Source organism: Haliotis asinina, chromosome 11, assembly GCF_037392515.1.
Source record: "Haliotis asinina isolate JCU_RB_2024 chromosome 11, JCU_Hal_asi_v2, whole genome shotgun sequence".
Taxonomy (NCBI): Eukaryota; Metazoa; Mollusca; class Gastropoda; order Lepetellida; family Haliotidae; genus Haliotis; species Haliotis asinina.
Genome location: NC_090290.1, coordinates 35,279,306 through 35,299,663, shown reverse-complemented (window position 1 = coordinate 35,299,663; position 20,358 = coordinate 35,279,306). Strand labels below are relative to the sequence as shown.

Here is a 20,358-nt window from a genome sequence, read left to right as displayed (position 1 = left end):
ATGGTAAATGATAAATTTCCTTTACGCAGTAGGCTATACATGACAGATATTATCTGGTTAGTAACACTGACTGTGGATGACCAGTTCCAACCTGCGATATTATCTATCACATGACTTAAAACACCTGGTGTCACAGTTCGTCATTATATACTATCCAATATAATAGACGAGAATTCGGTTTCGAAAATTTTGTATTTTCAACCATGTATAACTCGTACACAAATAGACTTTAGTTCATAAACTTTTATACTAAGTTCAGAAGAAGGTTATGTCTATACAACCAAGTGGTTACTTCTAGATAACGGAGACGTGCAGCCCAATCGTGACGACCCAGACGCCGGGTTTCCTGGCTCTCAGACAAATCTCTTTCAACCTGTTCCGTACAGTTTGACCGGATATCCTCTGAAGTCCAGGCACCCTGGCGGCTGTGCTTTCACTCGCAACAGTACGATCACGCAAATATAGTACCCGGTTGTACCAATCATGGGCTGCAGTGGTGACTCGAGGTCTGCCTGTACGGGGACGGTCAGTTGTCATGCCTGTTTGGTTGAAACGAGCTGCAAGCCATGATATGTTGCTCAGACTAACAGTCAGGCTCCTGCCAACAAATGATCCGGTAATCTCCAGCATGCATTCTTTCAATGGCGATATTACCTGTCGCACAGTCAGTACGTGACGCAGTGATTTGACCTTGAAACCCCTTCAAAACGAAAGCTTATTTCTGAACGTAATCTGGAATTTTGTTGCCAGACAGTGAAAGTTCTTGGCGGCATAATTTCAAGTGGAAGGTGATTTTCTGTTGCGTTGTGGCGATTCCTTTCTAATCCTTGTAAGAAATCTCATCAAAAATCACATTTTCAGGTAAAATTGATTCTTTAACTTGTGCAGTTGTGTAAAATCATATTATCAACACTTTTGTTACATATTTTGACGATCATTTGAACACAATAGGTAATTAATAGATTCTTTAAAATACAAATCACCTATGCCTTTCTTTTTTTGGGGGATAGCATAATATTGTATGTCATATTTTGTGTGTCTGGCAAACTGAATGCAACGTTCTTCGTTGTAGGTGCGTGTGCGTGTGCGTGTGCGTCTGTACGGACGTGTGGTGTGTGTTGGGATGGGAGATACCTTGTGCACGTAGGCGCCGTCACATCAAATTCATATATCTCGTACTCCAACTGAATAACATTTTGTTCCTAAACTTGTCTGTTGTGTCTGTCCGACCCTTTGATCAGCCGGATCTAGATGATAGAGTCAATCTGGCAGATGAAGCTCATCAACTCCGTGCACGGGATGTCGTTCCACTTGAAGTAGAAGAACCAGGCTAGAGCGAGGCACCGCTCTGTGGGGGAGCTCGGTTCGGTCGACGCCCAGTTGGTCCACGTAGCAATGTCGCCGTCACCCCATTTGTACTGACCTTGGACGTCAAGGTCGTCGGCGCCAATTGTGAAATGAGTCTCACGAACGCCTGTACAGTAAAACATACAATGAACTTTGAGTAAACAAGATTTAGATACAGTTAACTCATCAACATGACGAGGGTAACAGGAACAGGCCACATGCACCCAACCCACATAGGGAATCGAACCCGACTTTTGATGTTAACGAACAATAGCTTCCTGCACTAGGCTATGCCGCTGCATTTATATCACACTTGGGCACAGTACTCTGTCTCCGAGCCGGCCAATGCATGTTTTATGCCATTAATGAGATTATAACCTCAGGGAGACGCGCTACCCCACGGAGGTGGTCATGGTGACTGTGTTTAAAGTGTCTGTGTTTTAAAATGTACCTCCATTAATTAAAACTGGCCATATTTTTCAATACATCGTGCTGTCCGTTTTCGCACAATGACTTATGCTGAATGTGTGCAGAGATATTTTAGTTGACGACATTCGGTGCAGAACTGGTGTTTTCAGCTTCCTGAACTCATAAAACAAGTATATATGTTTTTTTTAACTCAGAAAAGGAATTGGTTAACATAGCCAATCCTTGTGTGTGTGTGTGTGTGTGTGTTTTGATTTTGTATTTTTTGTTGTTTTTATTTTTATTTTTATTTTATTTATTTATTTTTTATTTTTTTTTGTCTTTTGGGTTTTGGGGTTGTTTTTGTTCTTTTGCTTTGGTTTTGTTTTGTTTTGGTTTTTGGTTTTTGGTTTGTTTGTTTTGTTTGTTTTGTGGCTTTAAGGCGATACTGTGCCTACAGATACCTTTAATACCTCCCGCTGTTAACGGAATGCTTGTTTTTAGTGGATGAGTGAGTATCGTTTTACGACACTTTTAGCAATATTCCAGCAGCATCACATAAATGGGCTTCACATGTTGTATCCATATGGGGAATCAAACTCGTGTCTTTTTGTGACGAGCGAACGCTTTAACCACTAGGGCATCCCACATCCCCTTGTTATTTTAAGACAATATAACGTTACCGTTTAAGTATATCAGAACACATTTGGTTTTGTGTAACTTGCCAAGACATACTTTGGTCTGACACACCATTAATGGTCCTTTCCTTTGAAAATGGTGTATACACCTAATGGAAAAAGGACCCGTTTCTGTGCAAAAACTCACAAACTTTAACAGCATCATTTGATGGTAATTATATACTGATGGTAATTGTATACTGATATTTGAATAAAAATCAAGCTTTTCAAATAATTTCTTAAGTGCGTGACATTTTTCAGCTGCTTACTCTTAATAAATTGCAGTGATGAAATTATATTTTCATTTTGATGTTTATGTACACTTTGGTATGAGGATCATGGCCTACCTGATGAGGCTCTGAGGAACTCGAACATGTGGAATGATATATCTGCGTCCTTGACCTTGAGGAGAGTGCCGCCCTCTGTCTGGCACGTGACCTTGGCCTGGTCGTACGTCTGTTTCTCCATATGGACCTTGTAGCACAGGACAGGCGACCGGTGCATTACGTAGCCAGTGTAATCTAGACAGCGACCTGAGAAATAGAAATTAAATAACATCATCATCATCATCATCATCATCATCTCCATCTCCATCAATGCAATCACTAAATTCCTCTCGTACTTGAGAATAATTTGACTGGATGGCGATTTTAAGCACCGCGTCTTTCGCATTGAACTGCATACCAAAACATAAGTCTCATTAACCTATTCTGTCACTGACCTACTTTTCAGCCGATCCGAATTTTCTCGTGTGAAAGTGTAAATCGACACTTCAAACAATTCTAGTTAAACTGAATTTCGATTCCTTTTTTCATAAGAAAATGATATTTATAAATGAATTGTAATTGTAAACTTTAACAACACCGTCTTTCTATACTTTATGTCGAGGTTCAGCCAGCTTATCTTAACTATGGAATCGCAGATTGCCCCTGCATGATGAGGTCGTAAAATGAGTCACGATGCATCTGGCTCACTGGTTAACCTGATATGTATTTTTTGTGATTATTCACAGTACTCCTGTGACGCACAACGAGGTTGATGTAATATTAGTTCCGTCAGAGACCGCCAAACTTATCTAGCGGCGTAGCCTCGTTTTGAGATTTCCACGATTTCTAGGTTTCCGTTTGTCAGAGCTCGCTTTACGACAGAGCACGCCGTACATGTGTGCTAGGATTAGAAGGAGCTTAGTGTTGCAATATTCAAGTGCATAGTCTTATCAAATCATACTGCTTAATATTTATGCATCCAGTTAAATGATATAGTTTTAAAATTCTGGACTGGTTATCGCACTAAGTTGCGCAATAGGACGGAACCAAGAAAACAGGAAACGAGACTGTTGTCTAGTCTAGGTAGGCCGTGTCTAGACATAAAACCGTGGTTGCAAATGAATGCATTGCGTCTTTTAACAGATGTAATAACCTGCATGAGGGTTATGTCACCTGCGAGTATAAAAGGTGACTAATAAGATCGGGCGATCAGGCTTGCTGACTTGGTTGACACATGTCATCGGATCCCAGTTGCGCTGATCGATGATGATGTTCATCACTGGATTGTCTGGCCCAGACTCGATTATTTTCAAATCGCAGCCATATAGATGGAATACTGCTGAGTAAAACCAAACTCACTGGCTATGTCACCTTCGATGCGTGACAGGTTGGGAAGGTCCCTTTAATGAATCCGGTTGATGCACTGTATGTTACAGTAGATTTGGTGGTCAACCTCGGTGACATTGTTTACTGTGTGTCACCGTGTCACGACATTGACTGGTGCTGATCTATATCAACCACTGGACTGTCTGGTTGAAATTGTATTATTTTTAGGTCGACGTTATATACATATGGATGGGGTAGTATGGAGTGCGCTGCTCAGAACAATCGAAAGGATATCTATAATCTCAAAGTAACGTATTTTGATAACTTATTGCCCAAAAGACATTACGCACCGCAAAGTATTACACAGAAATTAACAAAACTAACAAGAAATACCACACTGAGCCACGTCACACACATACAGACCTATTCTTTCCCGGAACAAACGGCGAGACAAGTTAATGAATCGCTTTACGTTGAAAAAATCCAAAACGACTTGTTACGTAGCCAGTGAGCGTGTCTAAGTGATCACTTTGCATATTTTGTGGTATTTCCGACAAATGTATCATGAACTAAAATACATGTTATGTTTCTCATACCCTCTGCAACAATAAGCGCCATTAGAATCGATTAGTTGGAGGAAAAAATGGGTTTTCACGGTAGCAAAAATGGGTGTTCGGATGTTTTCTGTCTTTCAAATCCTTCCTATTGCCTGGAACGGATATTCTAACCCCGAATCCAGACGAAACATATTTCTGTGCCGGGTACATCTCTCTGCAATGTTTTATGCCAGTAATGAGGCATAAAATCTCCACAATTGTGTCTGGTTTGACTGTAGACGATTGTAGTTTCGATTGATTGTAGAATGTATGTCAATGGTGTAGTAACAAAGTTTCACTGTATGTGAATAGTGTGTAACAAAGTTTCAAAGTTTCACTGTATGTCAGTGGTGACGTAACAAAGCTTCACAGTGTTTGATGTGAATGGTGTTGCATTACAGTATAACTGTACGTGAATAGTGCTGTGACAAAGTTTCACTCTGATGTTAACGGTGATGCAAGAAATGTTTGCTGCGTCAGATGTGAACAGTGCTGAAGCAAGGTTTCACGATGTGAATCCGACTTTCTGTATTACCTTCAGTCATCTTGAAATACCAAAATCCGTGATGAGGCGTGGCGTCAGCAGGCGTGATGAACAAGACGGAGTGAAGCTGACATACCTTTTCTCCCTTGCTGTAAAAGAATGACCCACATTTAGGATCAGTGTAACACTTGACTGCGCACCATGTCAGGCTGAAAGCACCGGTCAAACGGTCAATCAAGTAGGTGGTCATCAGTTTGTTGTCAAACTGATTCTGGCGTAATCCAAACCCGTCTCCTTTCGCCTGACTGGCCAAACACAAGAACAGCAGAACCAATGGACAAGGAGGAGTGGACGACATTTTGAAAGTTCAACTTCGGTGGAATCTCTGGTGCTAAACGTTCAACAACACTTTACAAAATCTGTCGTTCTTGATCACATACAAGATTGTTTGAGAGGCTGATAAGTTCTGTTCCAGTGACTAAAACGTCATCTTTTTGTCAGTCATAGGCTTGCTACGTGCCTTAACCTTCTCAACATCAGTAGATTGACATCGATCTGGACGGAGCGTGACGACACAAGACCCAACGTCGACCTGTCAGTTCATCCCCAGAGAGAGAGAGCTATTTTGAAAGATATTAATGTTTCTTTTAAAACCAACAAATGGCAAAGTTTTTGCTCTTTCTCATCTAAAAATGTATCGATGGGCTTGTCGTTTCAGTTTTGTCCTGACTTGATATTGTTTCCATTCATGATGTTAGTTATGACGCAGAGTAATGGGTCTGTTGTCTCAGCGAACCGTGGAACCAACGCGGATCTGCAATGAGAAGAAAATAGATGAAAGGATGAAATGTGTTCGATATTCACTTTGATCAACGAAAACGTGTTAGCCTTATTCCGATTTATGAGCACATAGCTTCAGTGTCCATGACAGTGTAAATATTTTTGAACAGCTATGTATTCTTCCATACTGTGTTTATACAGAAAGCCGCTTCTGAGATTAGCGGTCGATGACTACCATTAATTTGTCGAGTTCCTTGTCTTACAATATTTCTTTACAGCAAACGTTCAATGCACTGAAGACACGTGTTCCATTACCCACGTGGGTTCAACATGGGAAACCCATTTCATAAACGAGTGTACAAAATATTTAAGAGATTGGTTGCAAATTATGCGATCACTGTAGATTTCAAAACAGCATGTCAAAAATATGAAAATAAAAAATATCAAGGGGAAATTCACTTATTTCTGTCTATGTTCAATGTGGCCTCCATCTCCTTCCACAACCAAGCGAGGCCGAAAGTTTCTTTCGAGCAAAAATGGTTTTACGTATTTCCTCCACCGATTTCTCCTCACATTACATAATTATCCTGTCCTTTAACGCCCGCGCTGTCATTTCTTTCTGTCGATCCTCGTCAAACTTTCACCTTTACGGAAGTCCCACATGGCAAGTCATTTTTGGACATGTCGTTTTGAATTTAACAATACTCCTATGATTTGAAAGCAGTTTCTTAGATATTTTGTCTTGCTGATAATGTCAAAAACCAGTTTGATTCTTTTGGGACACCTAATATACCTCTTAGTTATTTCACGAAATGACTGAATTGTTTAGTCGTTTCATGAAATGTTTGATTTCACAATCTGACTGTTACATATAGACAACTTCCTATTACTACGCGACGCTTAGATGACGATGCAAGCAACGTTAGCTTGAGTTAACTAGGTTCCTTCAGGATGGTAGTTGATCTTTGTCAGCTAGGGGGTTCCTGCATTCGTACTATTGAATTGAAAATACTTTGATATTGTTCTAAGCAACAGATTAAACGCCAGTTTAGAGCAACATAGAGATACAACTGCTTGTGCAGATATATAACATTACTAGTAAACAACTTGGTGTCTCCAGATAGATGATTGCTTGTATATTGTTCCCAAAACGGTTGTTAAGTGGTCGATATTATGAACACTGAAGTTCAGCTTCATTTATTTCATGATTGTACAATGTCCTTTAGAGAGTGATCACATTAACCTATGTTATGTTTAGTATAACGTTGGAAGTCGCGGTGGCAGAGTCACAGGCCCTCGCGTCTTTACGAGGATTAAAGATTTCATATTTTTTTTAAAAAATAGATGTGACCCTACCTTGAAATGCTACACAGCACAATACGTCATGATATACTATTGTGTTGTAAAATATATCAAGTCGGGGTCATCTCAGCATTATTTTTTAAAATCTTTAATCCCCGCAGAGGCTCTGTGGACCGTGGACGGAGCAGATGAGGCGGCTGACCTCTGTGCGCTGGCGATTAAGTGTCTGATTCTGAAGGTGTCGGATTGAATCTAGCACGGGACTCATCCCAACAAAGTACTATAATCTGTGTTTAAAGGTCACATACAACCAAAATACCAAACTTAATTAGAACACAGTTATCACTTATTCATGATACATAAAATTCATTGCTGATAAAGAAACAAACAAAATAATAAGCGTATAATCGCAAATCGAAAGTGCAATATATTGTACTTGCGTTTACCTCCAACGAAACGAAACGAAGCAGCCGCGATACCAAACCGAGAGCTGGTGGATGTGCCCTGAAGTGTAACGCAGTTTTTTCACTGGCCGATACACTTAGCCGGCTCTTTGTTTATAGCGTATAGGCCCGATAGGTGTTAATTGCATGTGGTCAGTGATTGACGTTGTGAATCCCATATTGTCTTTAGCAGACAGACAGGAAGACATATAAGTGTCATTAAACCAGATATTGAGTTTGCTCTGTGACAGAGTCTGTTTGTGACAGTCAACACCGGTTTATTTTCAATGTAAGGAGTATATCATTTATTTGTTTGTGTGCACACCCAAGATTAGACTACAGCTCACGAACTCATACTTTGGCCAAGCATACGGTTATCCAGCTCCGCGAACCTACTCACTGTGCATGCGTTAAGAGCTGTTGAAGTCACTTTTTCCCCAAGTGCTGGGGGGAAAATAGCGAATCGTTTGAACTCCGATGTCGCGGGCTTTTTTCATGGCTTTTTTCTCAACTTTATAGGTTAAATTGGCATTTTTGATTATTTGTTTCGGTAAGTGCATACCGAAAGGTATCTGGAAAGTTGTGTTTTACGTTGCATGTGACCTTTAATTGTAATCCCATGTAGAATATGTTTTACTTGCGTAAACTAAGCCATGTTGGGTAGCTATCGGTTAAACATACAATGGAGATATGATACAGTGGATAATCGAGGGTGCAGTCAGCACAACATCAGTGACTGAACTCACGATGGGACCACATGAACCTCCATCACCTTCATGAGTACGTATAAACAATAATATTATTTATACGACCATACGACCTGAATTCATTTGAATTCTGGCTGCCGGGGTATCATGCAATGCAATCCCCTTCAGTAGTTATAATATTGATTTATTTACCAAATACGAATATAAAATATATAATCAGTCATCTAAAACAAACGATATCCCTCTAGAGAACAGACAGTAATATCATACGCCAGAGCATAGTTGCTGGGACCCATTTAATGAATGTGATAATGGCTCAAATTGACCGTAAGTTTGTCAGTCGGTATTGATGATGCTGAGGTTCATTGATACGGTCTGAACGTCGCGTTCATGATCACTGATATTACATAGCGACGCCCACGTAAACGTGTGTACTTGCTGTCCTTCAGAGAAGAGATGTTGCTATGCCAGAACATTAAGTATGTATTTACTTAACTTCAGGAACATGTTTGCACATTTTCAGTTAACTTACAATGGGCTGTTCCATGACAAAATACAGGATGTTACAATTGTTGTATCAGGGTAAGCGCATCTGCGTATGCAAGGCCGTAGTCAACCTTTATGTAGGAAGGAGTTTGTGTGTGTGTGTCTGTGTGTGTGTGTGTCTGTCTGTGTGTGTGTGTGTGTGTCTGTCTGTGTGTGTGTGTCTCTGTGTGTGTGTTGGGGGGTGGAGGGGTGGGTTGTCGGTGGGGTGGGTTGCGTGGGTGTGTTTCGATGGGGTGGGTGGCGTGAGGGGGGTGTGGGGATGGGGGTTTTGTGTGGGTGGGTGGGGGGTGTAGATAGGGAGGGTGGCGTTTGTGTGTGGATGTGTGTGTGTGTGTTGTCGATGGGGTTGGTGGCGTGTGTGTTTGTGTTGGGTGTGTGCGTGTGTGTGTGGGGGGGGGGGGTTGTTGCATAATTATTTATTTATTGTTGCATAATTATTTAATTCATTACTCATTAAATCTCAAAGTTGATGGTTGGTTCGTTACAAGCGATCAATCATCGAAAATAATCGCTTAGCGCCATTATGGCGTAACTGCCCTAGTTGTTTCTTAATGCACAAAACATAAAGAAAAAAACATTACCTCTCAGTTGGACTGGAGCAAAACTTCAAACTTAACACTGTCGAATGCTTCTGTAAAATCAATGAATATAGAAGGTACCGTTCCATTTATTTTGAACAGAAAGTTCTATATGACAGCTTGCTGTTACAAATCTGATCTACAGTGGAACAATTTGGCTTTCACACAAATATGTTTTGATCACACCAACTTATTTTGTAACTGTGTGCCTCACACCAACCGTCCATGATGGATATTACTAGAGAAGTATCAGGGACATGGACATTGCCACTGAGGTAGACATGAGTGAGTGTAGTTTTACGCCACACTCAGCAATATTCCAGCTATATGGCGGTGGTCTGAAAATAATCGAATCTGGACCAGACGATCCAGTGATCCAGCATTGTTCTGTGCAATCGGGAACCGATGACATGTGTCAACCAAGTCGGCGAGTCTGACCACCCGATCCCGTTAGTCGTCTCTTACGACAAGCATAGTTGCCCATTATGGCAAGCACGGGTTGCCGAAGGCCTATTCCACCCTGGGCATACTGATTATACGTTTTCACTCCTGTCTTGGAAATATTTCCCATGTCAAACGTTTTTATTAAATGATATTGTTAGAATGGGAGTTTATACAGTTCTTAGTTGCTTTCATAATTTTCTGTGGGTCCAGAAAGGTCCAGGTGATTTTTCTGTTTTAGATGTTTTTACTTCTAAACATATTTCATCCTCTGAAAAAAATGTACCTTTAATTTATTTTCTACAACGTTATCTATTATATTGTTCGTAACCTACATGTAGGAATAGAACCTTGACCTTTTGGCGTGACGAGCGACCGCCTTTACCACTGGGCTACCCTACCGCCCTTGCTAAAACTATCTTCCAATTAGGGCATGGATACTGTAATGCAGATGATATGGTTTGCCTTGATAGTTTCACCCCCAAATTCATTTACAGGCTTATATTTGACTTACACTATCTTAATGAGAGGGAGGCTTGACGACAAGAAGTGGTGTAATTAGGACCAACGTTGTCCGTTAACCTATAAAGTCATGTCTGCAGTGACTGTGCAGGGGGGACAAAGGATTTGAAAATGTAAACTTATATAACATATACAGTTCCGGGTTGTTTGCAAATTAATACATGTTTCGTATTTGCATAATAACCCGGTTTTTCAAGTATAACTTCTGATTTGTTAAAGCAGACCACCAGAAGAAACGTCTTCGAACTTTCCTCATTTCTGTTTGAGTATTCTAACAATGAAAATGCATTGTCTGCAATCAAAGAAATGTGCAGTTGAAGCAGTCCTGGATGCAGCTCAATACATCCATCACATTACGTTCCATGTGACGTCCATTTGAAGTCAGCTTCAGTTCAACGTGATGTTGTTTCGGTGGGATGCAAATTTCCTGCCCCACAGAGGTTATTCCAAGACGTCTGTGTTAAAACATTAACGCCATTAGCGGCCCGTAAGCATTTCTGGGTCTTGCTTCAACCAGGAAACTATGTCTTCCTGCTGTCTGGTAAAACGCTGATGACATGAGTGTACCAGAGTTGATTACAAACAGTATTGGCGTACAGTGGGATTTCTGCTTTGGGGGGCCGTTGCAGAGCGATGGGGTCTCGCTTCAACCAGGGTGCCGTTCCACTAACCGATCTTATCTAAAATCAGTAGCAAGCTTAAGTTAGTAGCAAGTTAGACCAATTCTACAATCGTGTGAGTTCCTCTAACCGATCTTAGGCCGATCGTAGCTAAAATCGAGGCTGTTCGTGCTAGAAATAGAAAAATGCAAGTTACCTCCCTTCGTATAGTCTAGCAGACGATGGTAGTAATTTTTGAACCAAGTGTAAACGTAGAGAAGAAACCTCGACCGAAAAAGTGCATTTTTCTGGTTGACGAAGGGTTCCACCATAACTCCACTGCCGCGGTGAAGCATCCTGTGCCTAGCTATAGGCATATCATCTGATAACATATCTGCAATTTGTGAGCGGCCACGAAGAACACCCTCATAGTGTAATGCCCGCTCTTATAATAAAAGCTGCCGTTTTATTTTCTCTACGACTGAAAACAGCGATCCTTCAGTTGGTCATGAGTAACTTAGATATTGGATCTTAACTTTATGGTTGACTTGGGTAAGATGGGATGATGGAACTGTATGACGGTCGTAACGTCACGCTTAGACTGGAATTTTAGGTGTTCACGATTGGCTAAGATCGGTTAGTAGAACGGCACCTAGGAACAATTCTCTTCGTACAGAGAGGTAGAACGCTTTTGCCCACATGCGTATACCAGTGGTGATAACAAACGGTCCCAGTACAACACCTTAACGCCGTTAACGTTCTGTAAGTATTGGGGCGGTGGGGTAGCCTAATGGTTAAAGCGTTCGCTCGTCACGCCAGAAACCCGGGTTCGATTCCCCACATGGGTACAATATGTGAAGCCCATTTTCTGGTGTCCTTCGCCGTGATATTGCTGGAATATTGCTAGAAGCGGGGTAAAACTAAAACTCACTCACACTCTGTAAGTATTTCTGATTCTTGCGGTCTTTATAAAGTGAAGAGATCTTGCTTCAACCAGGACAGATTTCTCTTCCAGTGGCGGGGTTGAACGCTGTCGACCACCCGCATGTCAATGGGTAGCCCGTTCAAGCGTCTGGTATCGATTCCAAGCTTCTCTGTTCCCCTTTGTGGGACACATAAGACGCTTGTAACATGGAGTTGTATTGAAATAGTTACAAGAATGTCTATTGGTAGATCCAACAACCTCTTTAACCCTGAGTGGGTATAAGTGCATTCAGTTGTTCCAGTTTTAACTGGATGATGTAGAAATGGTCTCTGATAATGGTGTGGAATTCTGTCACGATACATCAGCAAACTAATTTCTAAGCACCACGGGGGTTGTGTGCTGGCATGCCTTTAACAATAATATTCCTCGGGTGTTATTTTTTTTAACCAGAATGCTTTCATGTTTATTTCTTGGATGAGGTTTATGTCATCGAAAAAATATCCATAGTTTCAGTGGCATGTCACAGGCATTTGTCTTCAAAAACAGAAAATGTCGATTCCATATCAGAATATACCTCCCCAGGAGACTAATAAGAACTTAGCCAGTCTGTGACACGCTCGGTCGCATACCACAGTTGCGCAGTAGGGTGTTTTTGACGTAGAGTTAATACCATTAAACCCTGAGATATACCCGTTCAATGTGGTGACCGCTGACTGATATGGTCCAACTGCTGGAAGACTGAATCGGCAGACTGGAATCACAATTCCAAGTTTTTTTTCACTGTGTGGAGATGAGATAAAGCACTTCGAATAAAAGTGCCAAGGTATGCTTCATCTTAATTTTGTTTTAGTTGTGAAATGGCTAATTAGATTTAACAACAGTTTACACTTTACTTACACGCCAAAGGTCGATCTTGTCTGGCAGCGTCGGCTATTAAGTGAACGATTTCTAATTTACCTTTGAAAGTGCACTTGTGACAGGGCTCGGTCTAAAAAATGAGAATCGTTTCCTACTCGGTACACTTTCCGCTGGAATCCGGTTAGAACCAAGGCGAATGTAAATCAGCTTATTTTTCTGGACATTAAATTTAAGTGACACTAAGTCATTCAGTACTCTCTGTAGCAGGCTGAAGAAATGGTGTTTTCTTTCCGTGGTAAATTATGGATGCATGTTAGGGCTGTCGCGTTGTGCACTAGTAAACGACTACTTTTGTGCTAAGTCCTATTGGTATTTTAGTTTCTTTGTTTTTCTTCTCATGTTGCTATTTGGTGTGTGTATTTGATAATTTCATAACATCAGATGCTAGTCCAACATCACATTACGGGCCAGGTCCAAACGTCGAGTCAATCTCCTTCACGCCTCAGGGAAATGACTATTGGAATGTGTTTTCCCTACGAAATGTGGGAAATGTGTCGTTGAATACCCCTCTTCAAAGAAACATTTTTTTGTTCTCTGTACTCTTATGCTCTTGCAAGACTTGCGCCAACGAAACCACATACAGGTTGCATAACTTTGTCTCCAGAGGGCATTTCAGTGAAGCGAAAGTGATGTTAAGTTCCCGCCATTCCTTGTTAATAAATCCCTTGTTCGGGAGAGTTCACTAAAACGCATCAGTTAGTGTTTATAGAATTTAAGATATTCATAGAAACGCAGCTTCTTCGCGGAGTTAAACTTCCAAAGACACTACACGATTTTTGCCTGCGAGTGAACTACACATGCTCCCAGATTTCAAGCGTTAGAAGTCAGTCGGTTTTCAACATCTCTCATAGATATTCATAGTTTAGTCTAGTTAATCAGTGGTGTTTAAGTTGATAGAGGAAGTTAGAGGTTAGGTTAGATTAGTTTACAATTAGTCGTGTTTTGAACACTAACCGAGTTAGAATTTAGGGATTCGTAAAATTCGTTACAATCCTAGGAATTCATCAACACAAAAGTTTACATATTTAGATAGTTTTTCACACCTTCGTTTTTCCCCATAAGTGTTACCATATTAAATTCTTCAGTTCTCAGAATTTATCGCGTTTAGTTCCTCCGTTTTACATTTTAGACAATTGGTGTTATCACTAAAAAACGTAACTCAATTACAGTGTTCGCGGTAGGTTTTGTAGAAGTGCGTGCAGAAATAAAATAATAAATATGTAGTCCAGATCTTATACGCGTAGAATTTGCATTACAATGCTGAATCATTTGAAGATTTCTTGTATTTTTTTTAAATATATATGTTGCTGTTTTAAGGTGTCTTTTAAAAATATGTGAATCAGAATTTATGCGTCCAAAACACCCACGCAAAAATATTTTGCTTGCTTTATTATTATTTTTTTTTTGCTTGAAAAAAGCGCAGGTTTTTGCGTTAACGCGAAAACTGTGAGTTGTCATGTTAAGTTGATTAGAATAATTCAGCAAATTTATGTTTTCCACAAAAATCAGAGCATCCTTTGAACCCAGCAAACACTCCCTTGCCTTGTTAGAATTAGAGTACCGCTGTTACATAAATACTACTGTCAGTCATGAATTCTTACGGCCAGCCTAACTGCTTCAAACAAAAACTATGGGAATACTAGAAAATTTGATAGTATCGTATAAATTTAGACGCTGTGAGGTCCATTATATTCTAAGGTAAATCCAACTTCTTGTGGCTTAATGGGCGCCCAAGATATAACTTGCGTTTGGGTGATAGGAAACATGGTCAAAAACGCAAGGGTGGTGAACACATCAGCAACATGTTTGATTCAAATACCCGAAGACAACAGCCTAGCACATGTCGAATGCAGACTTCTCATGTGGCAGATTTTAGGATATCCCCATACTTGTAGTTTGTAGTATATTATTACATTTGTCTGAAAAGCCTTCTACAGTGCCTGGTCACGTAAACCCATGCAGTCATCACTGTTATAGGCCGCATCGGAAGGGTTTGCACGAGTTGTCGGACTTTGAGGAATTCCTTGTCATTCGTCACGCAACGCGTTGGCAAGTTGTGCAAAGGCCTGAGCACGATGGTGACGTCTACGGACGCCTTGATTAGGTTCGTTCCATAGATGCTCGATCGTATTCTGATCTGGCGATTTGGAAGGTTTTGACGTTTACATTTGCCAGATAGTCACACAATGTGTGGAGGTGAGGTCACTGGATTTGGTCGATTGAGCGATTTGTCGTAAGATTGCCCTGAGCCAGCACTAGTTCTGATCTACCTGTGTCGGACATGCCTTCCCACACCATGACGCTTTCAACACCAAAATGTGTTCATTTGTCAAACGCAGTTTGGCGCAAAACGTTCCTATAGACCTCGATTGACACGTTGTCTCCTCACCCGCCGTTTCAGGAAGCAACGCGACTCTTCGCTGAACCAAAGTCAGTTCCCCAAGGTTCCATACCTGTAACATGTTGCACCATTGGGCTCGTCACCGTCGATGGAGCCGTGTCGGGACAGGTCGAATATTGGTCGAAATGCTCAAGTAGCCACTTCTGTCAGACGATTTCTGATGGTTTGTAAATTCTTCGTAGACCAGGCACCTGCCCCACAGTGTCCGTTGCTGCAGCAAATCGGTGACGTAGAAGAAACACCCTTCCCTGATAAGGAGTGGTCGCTGGTGAGCTTCCAGATCTGGGACGATCTTGGGTCGAATTTAAGCGGATATATCGATGCCATCATAATCAAAATGGTGCTGTAATGGACGGTGAAGTGCTGTGCAACGGCAGACTAGGACTCCCAAACATCCATTAGCGGTGACTCTGTCAGCAGCATTCAGTCGTAGTATTTGTTATCTTCTTTTTCGTCGAAAATTTCTTAATAAAGTTATGAATTTGCTCTGACCTTTTATAGCCTATGTCTCTACTCACGTGTCCGACAACATTGCACGTGCATTATGTGGGAAGCGTTGTGGATTAAACAATATTTACTTCCTCTGATCACAGATCTGTCACAGCTCATAGGACAGGGTTTGGTAAACTGGCAAAAATTGCCTAAATTAATGCCTCTTCCAAATTAATGCTTCTCCCCTCTCCAACTCTGTGTCTGCATGCACTTGCCATAACAACCTTTTACGAACACATTTGTGGGTGCGTTTCGCGCAATACACAACGACTAATAGATGATTACTGTGATTCAAACACAGGAATTGTTTTAATGACGATTGCTGTTAAAACATATCTAAATGAACTGCTGAAAACGTCTGTATTTTTCTTTGTCTTTGTCTTTTCTTTTGTAAAGAGTATACACATCTTTGCATATTGATTAATTTACAATGATGTTATTCCAATTCTTCGCGGACTATGGCTTCTTACAATTATAATATTAGAATTCGTCGCAATATGTATATGGCACCAGTACAACTCTTCCCAACTTTGAAATCTTCCAAAGGTCTTATTGCACATTTTCGTCAATTTAACATTGTCATATTGCTCATATTACAATCCTCCATAGATCCTCACTTTTTACTGTTACTACAGTATTCGTGTAAAAAAATGTAATAACAGCTCTTAGCAATTTATTACATTTGACAAAGATTGCACTTAGTAGTTGTTACAGATAGATACATATTGATATGATTTGGTTACAACTCGTCAGATTCTACGTCCTAAAATTCTTTGTTGATTATTACATTACAATGATATCATTACAAATATTCGTAAATGTGACATTATATTATCTTATTATCCTCGCAGATTAAAACATTTTACAACATTTTATAATGTATGATGATCATACACCTTCACACGTACATAAAAATACAACGGCATTTACAATTCCATGTAGATTATATATAACATTTTATGATACTCCCATTGTTTATTCTATTTAAAAGTTCATGTTTAGTCCACATGTGGTCGGTCATTTTGCTGTCAAGATATGCTGTTCTCTCGAATCGTCCTATCTATTGGTGATCTGTCGGAAACCATTCGTCTCAACTCGAAATGACAAATGTTCACGTATGTAAATTTCACTGCATCTCAAAAATATGGCACATCTTCAAATGAATGATACTCGTGTATTGAAATTTTGCGTATATAATTGAAATAACATAATTCATCGCATTATTTACTAAATAAATTTAAAATTTACCTTACCTGTTCCACCTCCTCCGTTAGAAACAACACAATGACAGTAACCGACCGCGTTTTGTTTTCTCATGTGAGACTACAGCGTGACAATCTCACCTGTCAACTTAATTACAGGTAATGGATGTAATGATAGCCGGCAATTTTCTCTACCATTTACGTTTCCACTACCAAGGGTTCAGCCCGACCAACAAGATAGCATCAGTTCACCGCAACCCGGCGTCCTGGTCATCAGGCGTGGTTGGCTCCAGGATTTACCATATTGATCAGAGTCTTGTAGTTCCTTCTGTAACGTTACCTGCAGGAATCGCGATGCCAACCACACCATTGTCAAACACATTGATGCATTGCAACAAAAGTGCCTTAAAACAGTTTTAAAGTGAATATGTCATTGTTAGCTGCGTTTCTGACTTGGTGATGGATCACATGACGACACAAGTGATCAAAGGTGGGAGAAGTCGCGAAGTTGTTTCCCCTCGGGGTGTTTGTGTGCGCACCTGATGGCGTAGACCAGATCGATAGTGACGATGTTTTTGTTGTAAGTGTTCCGTGGTACAGCGGACAGCGCTGTATTGTCCTCCCACACTGAGAGTACATTAATCAAAATGGATTAAAAAAATATCAAACAGGTGTATTGTCTTGAGTAGTTATGATCATAAACATAAATAGATTGATTGAGTGAGTGAGTGAGTTAAGTTTTTGATTGCTTTTTAGCAATATATCACGGCGGGCGACACCTGAAACAGGCTTCACACATTGCAATCATGTTGCAAACACGGGTCTCCAGCGCAACGAACGAACGTTTCAACCAATAGGCTAAAGAGCAGATACCTTGAACAGTTATTTCAAATTGTAAATAATACAGAACCTTCTAAAAATTACTTAGACCAAATACGTGTCTCACATCTTTCATTACAACACTTTTTGGAATATTAGTATTCCAAAATAATAATATTATATGTATAATACGAGTTTCGAAACTGACACATAAAAGACAAATAAACTCTTCATAAAAAGAAACTTTACATTTTGTTTTGGAGTTTTCGTACTAAGTGCGTTTAACTGATTCAAACATGAGGCCATTGCTCAAATACAGTAAAACCATCGCTTTACAAATTTCCGAAGCATGATTATCGAGCAAGTGTTTGGAAAACCACAGGGGAGCGAGCTATTAAGGCCACTTGGTCAGAGTAAAATGTCAGTATCTGGGTGACCGGGTTATTCCCACTTGTCCGACGGGGTGACGGGGCCACCATGAGCATTGATAACAGCTTGGCAGCGGCGATCCACAGAAGAAAGGAGATGCCGAATGCTGTCTTAAGGAATGTTTAATATCTTTTCTGAAGTGCTGTCCGAAGGACTTTTACTTTCCGAGGTAGCGTCGCTAAAGAGTATCCCATAGACTTTTAATGAGGGACAAATCATGTGATCCTGTCAAACACCTGAAACGTGGGGTCGAGCTTTGTCAAAGATCAACCATTGACGTTGATAACGGGAACGACGTGACGTTAAACTGATTTCCAACGTGACATCTGGTCTTGCAAGTCTGAATTTTCATTTGAAAACTGTCTGGTTCGAGATTTGGCGCAGTCTGGCGAGTTGGATTGTTGTGAATAATACAGCCGTTGTGTTTGAACGAAGACTGGATGAAGCGATACTGGGTGATGGTGGTGTTTCTAGGTCGACCTGACCTGGGTCTAGATCTGTCATTAACACTTTCAGTATTGTTGTATTGTGTCCATAGGTTTGAGATGGTCTGTCTGGACACGATGAAGTGCCTTACCACCTCATGCTGCGATGCCCGTCCTTGTAAACGGCCCATGACATAGTGTCGTTGCACTACAGCCAGGCTTTTCATTCTCTTATCGTCTATAATTGCTTAAAGCAGTACATGTGGAGAACCGTTGATGTGCCTTTAAAGCCTTTTCACAGACTTTTGCTCAAGGTGATACATAATTCCATGATGCACGTGCATTTCATGTAGGGTGCGTTTTAGCGACTGCCTACAGATGTGCGGTTACATTTTTGTTCAATGGGTTTTTTCAATTATTTTGTCGTCGGCAAACATTCCCCCACGTTGGGATTTTGTTTTGTTGGGAGTTTGTCTCAAATATTTTCTTTTAAAAAAATCTTTAAAAAATGTCTTTTTGTAAGAGTACATATTATAGTTTTCGAATTAGTTCGCTGTATTCGACACAGTACAATTTCAGGTGCTTCCAAACTATGAAGCTCCGGGCTAAAATTGGTCTTCACCAACCCATGCTCGTTGTAAGAGACCACTAACGGGGTCAGGTGGTCAGTCTCGTTTACCTGATTGACAAAAGTCATCGTATCCCAACTGCACAGATTGATGCTCATGATGTTGATCACTTGATTGTCTGGTCAGGTCTTGATTATTTACAGATGGCAGTCATAAAGCTATCATTCTGCTGAGTGCGAGGTTAAACAACAAACAAATCAGGTGCTCCTTCCAGCCACGACCAATCAATAACATTCAGTCCACAGTAATCTGTCATTAGTAATAACACTTTCTTAATCCGGGGTCTGCCGTTTAGCGTTTAATGCCTGGGCCATAAAGTACGCAACGCGTCCTTTCCAGCTTAGTGCGGCGACAGGCATTACTGGACAAGAATGGCAGTCGAGTTAATCACTTGTGGTTGTTCCGTGACAAGTTTGTAAAGAGCGGTATCACGCTGGCTGAATGTTTCGGATAAAGAACGCCATGATTAGCCAGTGAACTAGTTCATTGTATTGACGCATTTTACTCTCTGCGCAAAGTAGTCAGTCTCACAGTCCCTGAACCACATTATTTTCCCTCCCGCCCAACCGTACCTGCAATGCCAAAGTCCTGGATGAAGTCTAAACTTCCTCGGGGGACACTTAGCAGTTTGAATGGAATTATCTGTATCAGAATTAATTTCAGAGAGTGATTAAGTGTGTATTTTACTTTACATATTTTATTTTACACCGCTTTGGGGAATAGTCCAGCAACCTCACGGCGGGGGGACACCGACAATGGGCTTTACACATTATACCCATGTGGGGAATCGAACACGTGTCTTCGGAGTGACGAGAGAACTCTAGGCTACCTCACCGCGCCTGATTTCCGCGAATAAGCGTTAGGCTTCACACAAGGATCTACACTTGCGGGACGTGTTTGCGGGATGGCCCACTGACTAAAGCTTTCGCTTCCCCAGACCAGTACAGTGTGTGAAGTCCATTTGCGGTCTCCCTTGCAGGGATAATCTACAACCTGTTAAGAGTTTCCCTGTTTGCATATTGCTGGAATGGTGCAAAAAAAAACGGAGTTAAACAAAGCTCACTCTCCTTATTCAGTTTCCTTATCTGAGTGAATAACG

At 40.8% G+C, this 20,358-nt stretch overlaps 1 protein-coding gene across 1 annotated transcript; it reads right to left on the bottom strand.

Annotated features, from left to right (window-relative positions):
• Positions 1-228: 228 nt before the first annotated feature.
• On the bottom strand, positions 229-17,099 carry LOC137255994 (C-type lectin lectoxin-Lio3-like). The gene is made up of 4 exons (XM_067793630.1): positions 17,009-17,099; positions 5,153-5,915; positions 2,777-2,962; positions 229-1,474 (listed from the first exon to the last, which is right to left on the bottom strand). The coding sequence occupies exons 2-4, from the start codon at positions 5,457-5,459 to the stop codon at positions 1,248-1,250; spliced, it is 720 nt and encodes a 239-aa protein (XP_067649731.1). The 5' UTR covers positions 5,460-5,915; positions 17,009-17,099; the 3' UTR covers positions 229-1,247.
• Between the last annotated feature and the right edge of the window lie 3,259 nt (positions 17,100-20,358).

Coding starts and splice junctions, on each gene's coding strand:
- LOC137255994 (XM_067793630.1), bottom strand. CDS start 5,459: ATGTCGTCCACTCCTCCTTGTCCATTGGTTCTGCTGTTCTTGTGTTTG. Junction 2,963..5,152: donor GTATTTCAAGATGACTGAAG/GTAATACAGAAA, acceptor TCTATTTCTCAG/GTCGCTGTCTAGATTACACT. Junction 1,475..2,776: donor GTTCCTCAGAGCCTCATCAG/GTAGGCCATGAT, acceptor TTTACTGTACAG/GCGTTCGTGAGACTCATTTC.